This window comes from Myotis myotis, unplaced genomic scaffold, assembly GCF_014108235.1.
Source record: "Myotis myotis isolate mMyoMyo1 unplaced genomic scaffold, mMyoMyo1.p scaffold_m19_p_3, whole genome shotgun sequence".
NCBI classification, from domain to species: domain Eukaryota; kingdom Metazoa; phylum Chordata; class Mammalia; order Chiroptera; family Vespertilionidae; genus Myotis; species Myotis myotis.
In genome coordinates, this window is record NW_023416335.1 from 141,397,361 (window position 1) to 141,409,727 (window position 12,367).

Here is a 12,367-nt window from a genome sequence, read left to right on the forward strand (position 1 = left end):
CTACTGGGAATTGAGCTCAAAACCTGGGCATATGCCCTGACCGGGAATTGAACAGTAATCACCTGGTTCATAGGTCAAGGCTCAACCACTGTGCAACACTGGCCGGGCTGGTAGTCTTGGTTTATTCTTTGGCAACAAGTAGTTGGATATTAATTTGGGAGTCTTTGGCATATAGATATTATTGAAAATGATGAGACTCTAATATGAAAAGATTGGGACAAAGTGGATGACCCTGTAGAAGAGACGGAGACAGTGACCAGGGAGGTGTCCTTGAAGCCAAATGAAGAACCGTAACCAAAAGGTGAAAATGATAAACTGTCAGATGCTAATAGACAATTTGATGCAGCCAGCCGTTAATATATAATTTGAAGTAGCCATTTCAGGTTTGTTTACCAGAGCAATTATTTTGTTAGCTAGCTTTCTAAATTTTAGCAACTTCTAAGTGACGCTTGTAGATTTTCATTATATCTACAACTGAACTTGTGGTATTTCTTTACAACAGTTATTTCTTATAATTCATATTTTGTGAATTCATCGTCAATATGATCATTTTTGTGAATTGGTGGTGATCAAAGCTGTCACCCATCTACAAGATTCCTATACTACTGAGATTTTCAGTAAAAGTGCCCTGTGGTCAGAGAGAACACATACTTCTGAGCTAGTCACCGTCACTAAGTCATGAAATATTCAACTGCAAATTCCGAGTTTTAAAGTCTCAATAATAAAATAAGTGCGTTTGAAAATTGTGCTTGTTTGGACATCCTGAAGAAATTTAAATAAAATGTGTGTGTTGCATCTTGATAAACTGCAGATTGGATAACACCAAATATATTGAGTTTCTCCTAAGAAAATGGTTTGGGCTTCCAGATTACATCTTATTTTTCACCCAATCAAGTTTGTATTGTACCACTTTTTTTTTCATATAAAATGTCTTTCCCAAATTCACCTGCCCTCGGGGACTCTGAATTACACACTTAAAGGAGGTGTTCTTTCCAAATGAGCAGAAGAATGGCATTCTGTTAAAAGATGAACAGCTGGTCATGCAGAAATTCTCTGGAATGCTCACTTGTCCTACAAGACAAGGAAAGAACTGAGATGTGCAGTGTAGTGTTTGTTATTGTTATACAGAATTGCTTTTTTTATTTTTACATCATCTTACCAAAAATCTATAATTTAAAAAATTGCCCTTTTCTTTAAAAGACTGCTAGTCCATTAAATAATGTGAAGATCCCGGGAACCTGCCAACTGCACATTTAGTGGGACTCAGGATGGTGCTGGAATTGTCTCATTTGCCAAGGCACTGTTTCTTAGATTAAGATTCAGGATCCTCCTGTTCAAAAATTACCCTTCGTTCTTGATTACCTTGGGGTTAAGTTCGAATTTCTTATCATAGCACAAAGGATTTGACTCTTGCTCATCTCCAAGTTCATCTCTCACTTGTTCCCCTATTGAATTCTTTGTTCCAGCCATAAGAAACTAGCAGATGAGCTAAGCTCTCCCTTCTTCCTGGCACAAGCAGCAGCCCTTCCTTTTACCGTGGCCAATTCTGACTTGTCCACCCCTGGTTTATTTCTTCTTCGAGTGATTCTTCTTCATATCCTCAAGGTCACTACAGAGGGGTTCTCTGTTTATTTGGGGATGAATCTCCCCACCAAGAGGTTTGGTTTCAGTTTGTGCTCTTTATTCTGGTTTGTTTCTCAGAATTTCTGTAGAAATTGTTTGAAGATGGAAGTAGGAGAGAGCTAGGGGCAAGGACAGCATTACCTTCCCCAGGTCACATATAAATGAGATGACAAAACAGAGATCTGGCCCCGTAGGCATTTGTAGAGAGAGGGGCCCACGGAGACCAATCTGCCCTTGGAAGCGCTCGGCTGTGCCTTGTAGTGTGGAGTCTCAGCACGGGCCAGTCCCGGGATTTTAGTTAGAGTTGAGTTACTGTTGTGCGATGTTGCAGACCGTCCAGGTGGGTCCAGAAGCGAGCTGGAGAATTCGTGTCCAAGGTGAAGATAGAGCCTGCGCTCCTGGACAGAAGGGAGGCGAGATGCCATCTGAGGTCGCCTTCCCACACCCCTTCCAAATGGGACGGACGGGAGCGCTGCTGTTTCAACAATTGCCCTCTCTGTCCCAAGAAGACACAGTTAATGACCGCGAGCAAACGAGGGTGAAGACACCGTGTCCTCTCGGCCTTGTGCACTGAGATGTTTACGTAGGGTCGGGGAGGGCACACCTCCGCGGATCCCACGGCTCGCGGGCCTCATGCTCAGCCCCCTGGCCCGCCCCGGCCAGGACTTCGGCTCTGCGGGGCTGGGTCCCGAGGGCGGCGGGAGAGGCTGGCGCTCCGGGCGCTGTCTGGTCGCTGTGCCCACCTCGCAGCCCCATCTTCATTTTTGAGGCTCTTAGCAGACGGCCCCGCCGGCCGGGGAGAGGCGGGCCGGTGGGGAGGGCCTCAGCGCCCGCCGGGAGTTGGCATTTGCCGCCCCTGAAGGAGAAGGGGAGTTTCCGGGGCTCGGGTCGCCGCCGTCACCCTCTGGAAGGAGCGCGGAAGCGAGGGGGCGGTGAGAGGCGGGGCGAGGGAGCGGGGGGCGTGGGCGCGGCCGGCTTTGGACCGGCCCCAAGTGAATGAGGCGTGCGCCCGCGGCAGAGCGCCTCTCGGAGCTGGGCTTTCCCCCGCGGGGCGGGCGCCAAGAGCCGCCTTTTCCGCTGGGTGTCACTCGGGGGTGGGGAAGATGGCCCATTCAAAAGCGCCGCGAGGGGGCCCGGCCAGTGCCCTTCGCTGAGCGCTCGCAAGAGGACGGCCGAGGCCCGGCGGCTCGCAGCTCCGGGACCTGGTGGAGCATCAGGACGCGGCTGCCCCTCTGCCCGGACCCTGAGCCGCCGTCGCTCTGCTTCCTGCGCGTCAGCCTCCTCTGCGCGCTCCGGGCGGGCGGCCGCCGCGGGAGTCGCTGGGGCGAGGACGGAGCGCGGCTGCTACTGCTGCCCCCGGCCCGGGCGGCTGGAATTGGAGAGGCCGAGGCGAGCGGCGCCCCCTCCTATGCCGGGAAGATGTTGGAGAGCAGCGGCTGCAAGGCGTTGAAAGAAGGTGTGCTGGAGAAGCGCAGCGACGGGCTGTTGCAGCTCTGGAAGAAAAAGTGCTGCATCCTCACCGAGGAGGGGCTCCTGCTCATCCCGCCCAAGCAGCTGCAGCACCAGCAGCCGCCGCCGCCGCCGCCCGGGCAGGGGCCCGCGGAGCCGTCCCAGCCCGGGGGCCCCACCGCGGCCATCCTCGAGCCGCCGGCCAAGCTCAAGGAATTGCACTTTTCCAACATGAAGACCGTGGACTGCGTGGAGCGCAAGGGCAAGTACATGTACTTCACTGTGGTGATGGCCGAAGGCAAGGAGATCGACTTTCGGTGCCCGCAGGACCAAGGCTGGAACGCCGAGATCACGCTGCAGATGGTGCAGTACAAGAACCGTCAGGCCATCCTGGCGGTCAAGTCCACGCGGCAGAAGCAGCAGCACCTGGTCCAGCAGCAGCCTCCGCAGCCGCAGCTTCCGTCCCAGCCCCAGCCCCAGCCCCAACCCCAGCCCCAGCCCCAGCTCCAACTCCAAACACATTCCCAACCCCAGCCGCAGCCTCAACCCAAGCCTCAACCCCAACCCAAGCCGCAGCCCCAACAGCTCCACCCGTATCCGCATCCACACTCGCATCCTCACCAGCACCCGCATCAGCTACCGCACCCGCACCAACAGCCGCTCTCGCAGCCGCACGGCCACCGGCTTCTCCGCAGCACCTCCAACTCCGCCTGAAGGGGGCAGCACCCGGGCAAGACGAGGTAAGGCCCCGGCAACTCCGGCTCCCGAGGGCCGTGCGAGGATTGGGTCTCGGGCTGTTAGAAGGAGTTGGAAGTGTGTTCACGGGTTTGGCTCTTGGGTGGAAAAATGAGAAGTTCTTTCAAGTTTCTGGGTAGGTGGAAAGAAGCGAAGCAGGCTAGAGCCAGGAGAAGCCGGGCAGAGAGGGGGGCGCGGGGGACTCGGGCTAGGCGGGGAGGCCCGCTGGCCGCCACCTGCCCACCCACCCTGCCCGCACGCGTCCGGCGGGGTGCGCCCAGCCGCACCGCTGGCTCTTGCCGTGTCTGGCACTGGAGGAAGCGACCCCGGTGTCCTAGCGAGCACGCTCTGTCCGTCTGACCGGCCCGGAGAGAACTGGGTCTTGGAGGAACCTGAGCCATCTACTTCATTCGGTGTCCTTTCTTTCCAGGTTTTGAGGACTCGAGGAAGTGGGACGAGAGCGCCTTTCTGTTGTCTTCATTTGGATGGAAAACAAATCTCCCTGCTCTGCACCAGACCAAGTAGTTTGGCCGATAACTTGCAATTCCGACCGATAACTTGCAATTCCTCTTAGTTTTCTGCATACTTTTCCTCATCACAATGCAGGAAACGATTTCAAGGCTAGAAGGCTTTATTTATGAACCTTTGAAAGGATCTCCCAGTATGGTGGACCTTCTGGGAGCGAAGATGTACTGTAATTTTATTTTAATGTATTTTGATTTATGATTATTTATTAGTTTTTTTTAAAAAATATTTGTTCTAAGACATTTCTGAATGTAGGCCGTTTTCCAGAAAAGGAACTTTATTTTCAAAAACCTATTTCCTAGTAAGTTCTAATCTTGGAAAGGAAAAAAGAGAGGTGTAGGGGAAAACATTAAGACTTCATTCATTCATTATTCCTAGATCAATTTCAGAACCCGGACACACTTGTTATGCCAGGTGGTTGAAATTAAACTCTGTGATATAACTTTTTTTTTTGGAGATTATTTTTTTCCCTTTAGACTCTGTGTTGTGTAGAATAGAAGTTTAAAGAAGCTAAATGTTCAGAATTGTGTAATTGTGAAAATCTGTTTTTCTAAAAGGAAATGAGTAGTAATGACACCTAATCCGAAATATTTAAAACGTAACCCACCTGATGGCAGGATGATCTTGAATGTGTGGTAGGGCTATGTCTACAGTAGAAAAAACCTTGCTTATGCCATCTGTGAAGGGTTTAATAAGGAGATATTTATGGTTTATGAGTATAAATGCATTAGGTGTTTCATTTCAAAAAACATAGTGGGGGCGGGGGCGGGAGGGAATCATTCAACTTGTCTGAGAGAACATTTTTGTGTTCTGTCCACACTAGAGATTACCCTTCGCCAAGGGCTTTGCACCCTTTACTGGAACCACATTTCCTTACTTTATTCTAGAAGCATATCCTAGAATCTTAGAGTTTAAAAATACAGTTTGTAACTATTTCAAAGGTCTAAGAGTCATAACTTTTTTTTTTTCTTACTGAAAATAATGTTAATCAGAGAAACCAATTGTTTTGCTTTTTATTGCTCTGTGAGAAATTGGAGGGTTATATGTTTTGCTGTTAGGTTAACTAAACTCAGACATTGACAAAGGAAGGACTGGATAAACACTGGGTTTTCAGTAGGAAAACAACCCCAGTCTTGTTTTAGCAGCACTTGTTCCTGAGGGGTTGGGGGGGGGGGGTACTTTTAAAGGTGGAACAAACCCTCTTCTGTGTTAAATCAAAAGGATGGTCAGAATCCACAAGGGCAGATGCTACTTCGGTTTAAAACGAGCCATAGATGATACAAAATCCTCTTGGGGCTGAAAATCACTTCCTATCTGCATGGCTTTACTAACGGGCCTCTGTTTTCCATTATCTTTTGCAAAGTCTTGATCAGTATTTTTCCAGCATCCAAATTGGAAGGTCGATATTAGGCCAATGCTAAATTATGTAGTCAAGAAATGAAAGCAGAATTTTATGCTAGAGATACCTTTATTCTCCTTCCATCTGGAAAGGAGTTTCACAGTCAAATTACTTGCTAGTGCAATATTTAAATGATGGAATTTTGAGGCCATAACTCTAATCCAAAAAGTTGCAGGGGTAATCTAAAACTTGAGCAAATGGCAAATAGAACTTAAGGGGACTCCCACTTCCAGAGGCTGTTTAAGTTGTGGCTGTGAACATTTGTTGCAAAGATTTAAAAAAATCATACACACACACACACACACACACACACACACACACACACACATACATATGATGGGCAGCTCAGAGAGTCAAATCTAAAGAGTTCTTAAGCCAAGTTTGGTTCAGCTTCTTTGGTACCCCTGCTGTAATTTTAAGATAATGCCTCATTGTACCAGTGTTTTAATATATGTAGATCATATAACCCCTATGAAACCACAGCTTTTTTCCCCAGATAGAAGGATTTTTCTTCCAATTCTTGTGCTATATAAAAAGATAATATTTATACCAAGTAGTTTTAAAATTAAGATTCATTAAGCTTAAATATAGGCTATTGGCTGGTGGAATTTTTCCACCGCCATGTCTGTGGTTCCTAATGGGGCCATCAAAATCATGGTTCCTTGTCCTGTTTTTCCACAGCCCTTAGTCCTTGGTCTGCTGTGATATTTATGTTGAGTTGACCCTCTTAGTGCCTCTCTAGTTTGAAGATCTCTTAATATTTAACTGTGAAAACTCAGAAATGAGAAAGGAGAGAAGTAGGATGGTTTTTGTGTTTTGACACTTTGAAATTATTATGGTTGAATAATTTTCCAGAACAAAGAAACAACTATGCTTAACAAAGCGCAACAAAACAAACAAAATACAAATGCAAAGCATTTTGCGTGTCAGTGGTTCTATTCTACCTGTAAAAAAGTAATATTAAACACTTAAGGTATTACAAGGCCTAACCAATCACCTTTATGGAAAAAGATAAAAGTATTTCTTTTAACCCAAGAAAAAGAAGAAGGAAAGGGCAGGTCCAACAGAAAACTCACCCCTTAAATAAACATAAAATGTAAAAAGTTGGGAAATTTAAAGGATTTTTCATCTGGAAACTGAAATTTTGTCTTGAAACTTCTGTTGGCGCCAAGCCTCGTACACAGCTCAATAACTATTTGTTGGGAATAATGAATGAAAGAAGGAAAAAGTGTGTAACATCCCAGCACCCAGGAGGTGGTTTCTCTTTCTCTTGCCTCACACTGAGCTTCCTTTTACACTCATTTCATTCCCTGAGAAAAGCTAATCCTGGACAAGCTGCGCAACATGAGGAAGCTCCTCAGGCATACTTTCTTAGTGGAAATCGGATCTGCTTATGCCCTGCAGGGAATGCTGAGGTCAGAGTAAATGCCTATAAAGAGCTCTTTCAAAATGAACATTTCCCTCATAGAGGAAGCTGGAATTTTCTCATCTGGAAATCGAACCAACTTTATTTCACTTAACATTTTTTCAAATGGAGGTAGAAAAACCCAACTCATTGCTTGAAAGAATTCCCCTCACATGTAAACACTGTTAAGAAGTCTGGCTTAAGTTCAAAGGCATTTTTTGGTGTGTGTGTGTATGTGTGTGTGTGTGTGTGTGTGTGTGTGTGTGTGTGTGTGTTTTAAACTCTGTCTTCATATACCCATTTCTCTTAAAGATTCCTCATTTTAAATCTGACACTACAAGTTTGTTGCTAGTGTGGAAGTTCAAACACATCACTTGTTTTCGGTCCCCATGGAAAGTAACTTGGTTTTAGCTTGTCTCCAAGTGTTTATAATATCATGTTCAATGGCAGGTTTAGAAGAGGGGTCTAAGACTGTATGTGAAAACTAGATCAATCCCATAAAATATAGAGCTTTGTAGGATGAGGATGGGCTTGTGAACATTCATTCTTCTCTTTGTTTTTTGTTTGTTTTTTGTTGGTAAATGTAAACAAACTTCCTTTGGCTTTACCAGTAAAATGCCTTCAGCTGACTAAAATTTAAATTTGGAAGTTACAGAGCTTGATATTGAATACATCTGTGATTCTTATAAAAGAAATATGCCAATTTACCAAAAACAACCTGAGATGTATTAATTATGAAATTGTGTTGGGTGGGTTTTTAATAACTACTTTCTAAAGTTTGGACACAATGTGAAGGGTGACTTTTTGGTCTGTATGTTGTACAGCCAATCTAGAATTACATCCCATTAGATGACAAAGTGATCTGCAACTTCATTGGCAGGACATCTGCTAAATGGAGTGTAGGATCCAACAGGGTTTTCTTAGGGCATTATTGTCCGGTGAAGGAAGCAGAGGACTCTGGGTCATTAGCAGCATCTTCATAAAAGCTGGAGAGGCCTACTCCCTGTCGCTCTGAAGCTGGCCTAGTGGGATAGTGAGGAATTGGTTTTTAATAATAGGTGGTCCGTCCAGATCACTGTATTAATTTTGAGAAGGAAGATAAAATGATTGTCTGTTACATTCCACTGTCGGCTTTCTGCTTAGTTTCAGAATATGCAAGTACCGGCTTCTGAAAAACAAGTATCACAATGTACCAAATGCTTTACTATCACATTCCTGAACTTAAGTATGCTCATAATTTGTGTAAATATGTCTCTTAAATGATTTGGGGAGATGTGATTTATTTTTCATATTTTAAAAATGCATTCCATTTAAATAAAATATCGAATGAGATGACTGATCTGTGGACCCTTTGAAGGCCTTGCTGACCGGGCATAGACACTCTGCTTCCCTATGGGAGAAGGGTTCTAAAGGGCTTGTCTGTTGAAAAGCCCTTGACCATTCTGAGAAGAAAAAAACCATCTGGGGGATTGGAAATTTACTTTTAAAAACATTAGCTGGGCATTTTGAATATAGGATATAAAAATTCACTTAGATCTTTTGGGAAAATAATTACCTTTCAGAATGCTAATGAATTCGAGTTGAATTTCCCATAATGCCTCAGAGGATAAGAAATGGTTCCAGTAATTAGCTTGAATTACTTGAGTCCCAGAAAGAGTCTAGTCCTTCTATGTCTCTTGAGAGGGTAGAGCCTTGACTCAGAGAATCACTCTTCAAACAGGTATCTATAAAGCTTCTTGTTTTATGTTGAGAGCAGAATAGAGGCTTGATTCTTTAAAGGAAAATAGCATAATTTTACAATCTCCATTGGCATCTAAAAAAAACCTTTAAATCTCAAGACTTTAACATAGAAAACTTAAAAGTATTTTTCATTTCTCTACTGTTTTAAGCAGGATTTTTTTTTAAGCAAGATTTTTTATTTTATTTTTATTTTTTAAAGAAGAAATGAACCCTGGCCAGGTAGCTCAGTTGGTTAGAGCAGGTTCAATCCCCGGTCAGGGAACATACAAGAATCAACCAATGAATGCGTCAATAAGTGGAACAACAAATCAATGTTTCTCTGTCTGTCTGCCTCTCTCCTTTCCTCTCTCTCCCCCTCTCTCAAATCAATCAATAAATAAAAAAGAAGTAATGAAACCTAAGAGGACAAATTACTGCCATTGGGAGGGGACTTCAGGGGTATGGTGTGATATAAAGGTATGTGATAGGCGATAAAGCATGGTTGGTAACAGCCAGGATTTGAGAGTCATAGTGCATGGGCTCAAGTCCCAAGTCCATGACTTACTAGCCATGCAGATCTTGAGTTACATAACCTTGTGGAAACTCAATTTTCTTCTCCACAAAATGTAGTTAATAAAGGTATCTACCTTAGGGTTATTGAGAAGATTTAATAAGTTAGTACATACATGATTTTTTAGATGCTCCCTGTATTTTAGAGCACACAAATTGGCTTGGGAATCATTATAGTCATATTAACATATAATATCTGGCATTTTAAAGCTATAAATTATATTTCCTGAGATCTCAGCATTTCTTTTAAATGGTAAGAACAGCCGGGTCATCATGGCTCAGTGGTTGAGTGTTGACCTTGAATCAGGAGGTCACAGTTTGATTCCTGGTCAGGGCACATGCCCTGGTTGTTGGCTCGATCCCCTGTGTAGGGTGTGCAGGAGGCAGACAATCAATGATTCTCTCTCATCATTGATGTTTCTATCTCTTTCTCCCTTTCCTTTTCTCTCTGAAATCAATAAAAATATACACTTAAAAAATGGTAAGAACAGTATGACAACAACATCCTTGAGTTCAACTTTGAAAAAAGACAAAAAACATTATTTGCCCTAGCCGGTTTGGCTCAGTGGATAGAGCGTTGGCCTGTGAACTGAAGGGTCCTACGTCCGATTCTGGCCAAGGGCACATGCCTGGGTTGCGGGCTTGATCCCTAGTGGGGGGCATGCAGGAGGCAGCCAATCAATAATTCTCTCTCATCATTGATGTTTCTATCTCTCTATCCCTCTCTCTTCCTCTCTGAAATCAATAAAAATATATTTAAAAAAAACAAAAGCAAAACATTATTTATAGTACTACTATTTTCATTTGCTTATTACTTTCCAGTCTTGCTTCATATGCTTATGTATTTAGAGTTACAGTGAAACAATGAGTATTTTGATTGTTTCATTATAACTTTGCTATTATAGATATATTTTTTAAAAAATATTTTTTTATTGAGTTCAGAGAGGAAGGGAGACAGAGAGAGAGAAATATCAATGATGAGAGCGAATCATTTGTCAGCTGCCTCCTGCACGAACCCTACTGGGGATTGAACCCGCAATCCAGGCATATGCCCATGACCGGAATCAAACCCGGGACTCTTCAGTCCATAGGGCAACTCTCTACTGAGCCAAACTGGCTAGGGCTATAGATATATTTTTTTATGTGTAGAGAGAAAGCACTCAGTCCCCTGGTATGGTAGTGTTGGCGGCTGTCATGATCTCAGTGAGTTCTTTTCTCAGAATTGTCCTCATTGTTGTCTCAGGGAGAACCATAAAGCTTTAGGACGCACCCTCTTGAGGGTGACCCACATCCAATGATTGGTCTCTGGGGAGTGGCTAAAGACCAGGCCCTGGCCCTGGCTGGGTTGCTCAGTTGCTTAGAGCATTGTCCCAATATGCCAAGGTTGTGGGTTCGATCCCCAGTCAGGGCACATGGGTGGAACAAATTGATGTGTCTCTCTCTCTCTCTCCCTTCCTCTGTTTAAAATCAATTTTTTTAAAAAAGAGACCATGCCCTGTTGTCTCGATCAGGACAGCCGTAAGGGCCATCTTAGCTGCAGTGCTCCCTGTAGAACTGGCAGAGGCCCGTCTCAGTAGCTCCCTTGAGGAGCTCGTATGGATATACTATGAAGTGGCAGTGAATCTATGAGCACAATCTCAGAGCCACTACTTAACCACTTTACTTGTAGTAAAGCATTTTGTAAATATTATTATTATCTAAAGACCATTTTAAGAAAGATATTTAAATATTTCTATTTCTATTATGCCTATATAGATACAGAGATTACATGTGCATATAATACACATAATGTGTATTGCAGTCCAAATAATTTAGATTTAAAAACAGGATATTATTGCAATTAAAAATAGCATTAAGTAATTCCAAATTTTTTTTATAGAACTCGAGCCAAATTTATGTTCATAGTAAAGTGGGAGGAATCATATGAGCACAATATTGCCACTGTCCAGAATTATTGACACAGGAAAACCTGAATAATGAACTCTATAAACACAGTTCTTCTATTGAATGAATATGAATCTATTCATCAAGGTATTCTTCCTGGCTTTGCATCTTTCTCAAAGACTTTGTTAGAAACCCTCACCATGGCAAATAAATGCCATGATGTGGGTGTTCTAGAGCCCTGGCCTTCCTTGCTTACAAAGTGAGTCTGGTTATCAAAGATGGCGCATGTGGGGGCCAGAGGACTTGGGAAACTTAGATGACCTGGGACATTTGATGTGGGCAGAGCTCCTTGGTCTGAGGGTTATTCTGAATCAGATTTTATCTCGAAGGGATTTTTAGAACCCGGGGAAAGAGAGCTCTACTCTGCTACACCTTGATGCAGAGCCAGAATTAACTGCTGAGATATGGTAGATGTGGGAGTGCTTGCTCCCTGCCAGGGCATTAACCTGAAGCATTTGATGTTTAATTGAGCTCTGGAAAGAAAAACTTGAAAAAATAGTCAAAAAAATGTGGTTATGTTGAATACCCTCAAACCCTGCCAGTCATTTATAACAGAGTAAACACATACTGCAGTCCTTTAAGACTAGACATCCTTTGCTTTTGAAGTAAATGATAAGTGAGTATTCAACTACTGTACAGAAAGACACAGGAAATGACTCTTGAGGAATTTAAAGTTCTAATTATGTCATGGTCCCCCACTGGCTTTCTCCTGAAGCTGATAACTCACATACAGTTCCGCTCATACCGGAGCCAACAGTTCAGTTATTTTGCAAGTGTTTTGTACTTGGCTGTAGCAGGCTCTACCGAGTGGTGTGGCTTGCTCTGTCAGACTGACTCATCACCTCAAAAGAGCAGCCTGGCTTTGTGACTAATCACAAAGAAACCAAACTTGTAAAGGTTATAGGTATATTCTCTTTCCTCTACATTTTTTAAAAAAATATCTTTTTATTGAACCTTTAGAGAGCGAGATCGAGAGAGAGAGAGAGAGAGAGAGAGAG

The 12,367-nt window shown here is 43.8% G+C and overlaps 1 protein-coding gene across 1 annotated transcript; it reads left to right on the plus strand.

The window, feature by feature from the left end:
* Nucleotides 1–8,468, plus strand: PHLDA1 (pleckstrin homology like domain family A member 1). The gene is made up of 2 exons (XM_036299703.1): nucleotides 1–3,812; nucleotides 4,238–8,468. The coding sequence occupies exon 1, from the start codon at nucleotides 2,620–2,622 to the stop codon at nucleotides 3,784–3,786; it is 1,167 nt and encodes a 388-aa protein (XP_036155596.1). The 5' UTR covers nucleotides 1–2,619; the 3' UTR covers nucleotides 3,787–3,812; nucleotides 4,238–8,468.
* Nucleotides 8,469–12,367: the final 3,899 nt, after the last annotated feature.

Coding starts and splice junctions, on each gene's coding strand:
- PHLDA1 (XM_036299703.1), top strand. CDS start 2,620: ATGAGGCGTGCGCCCGCGGCAGAGCGCCTCTCGGAGCTGGGCTTTCCC.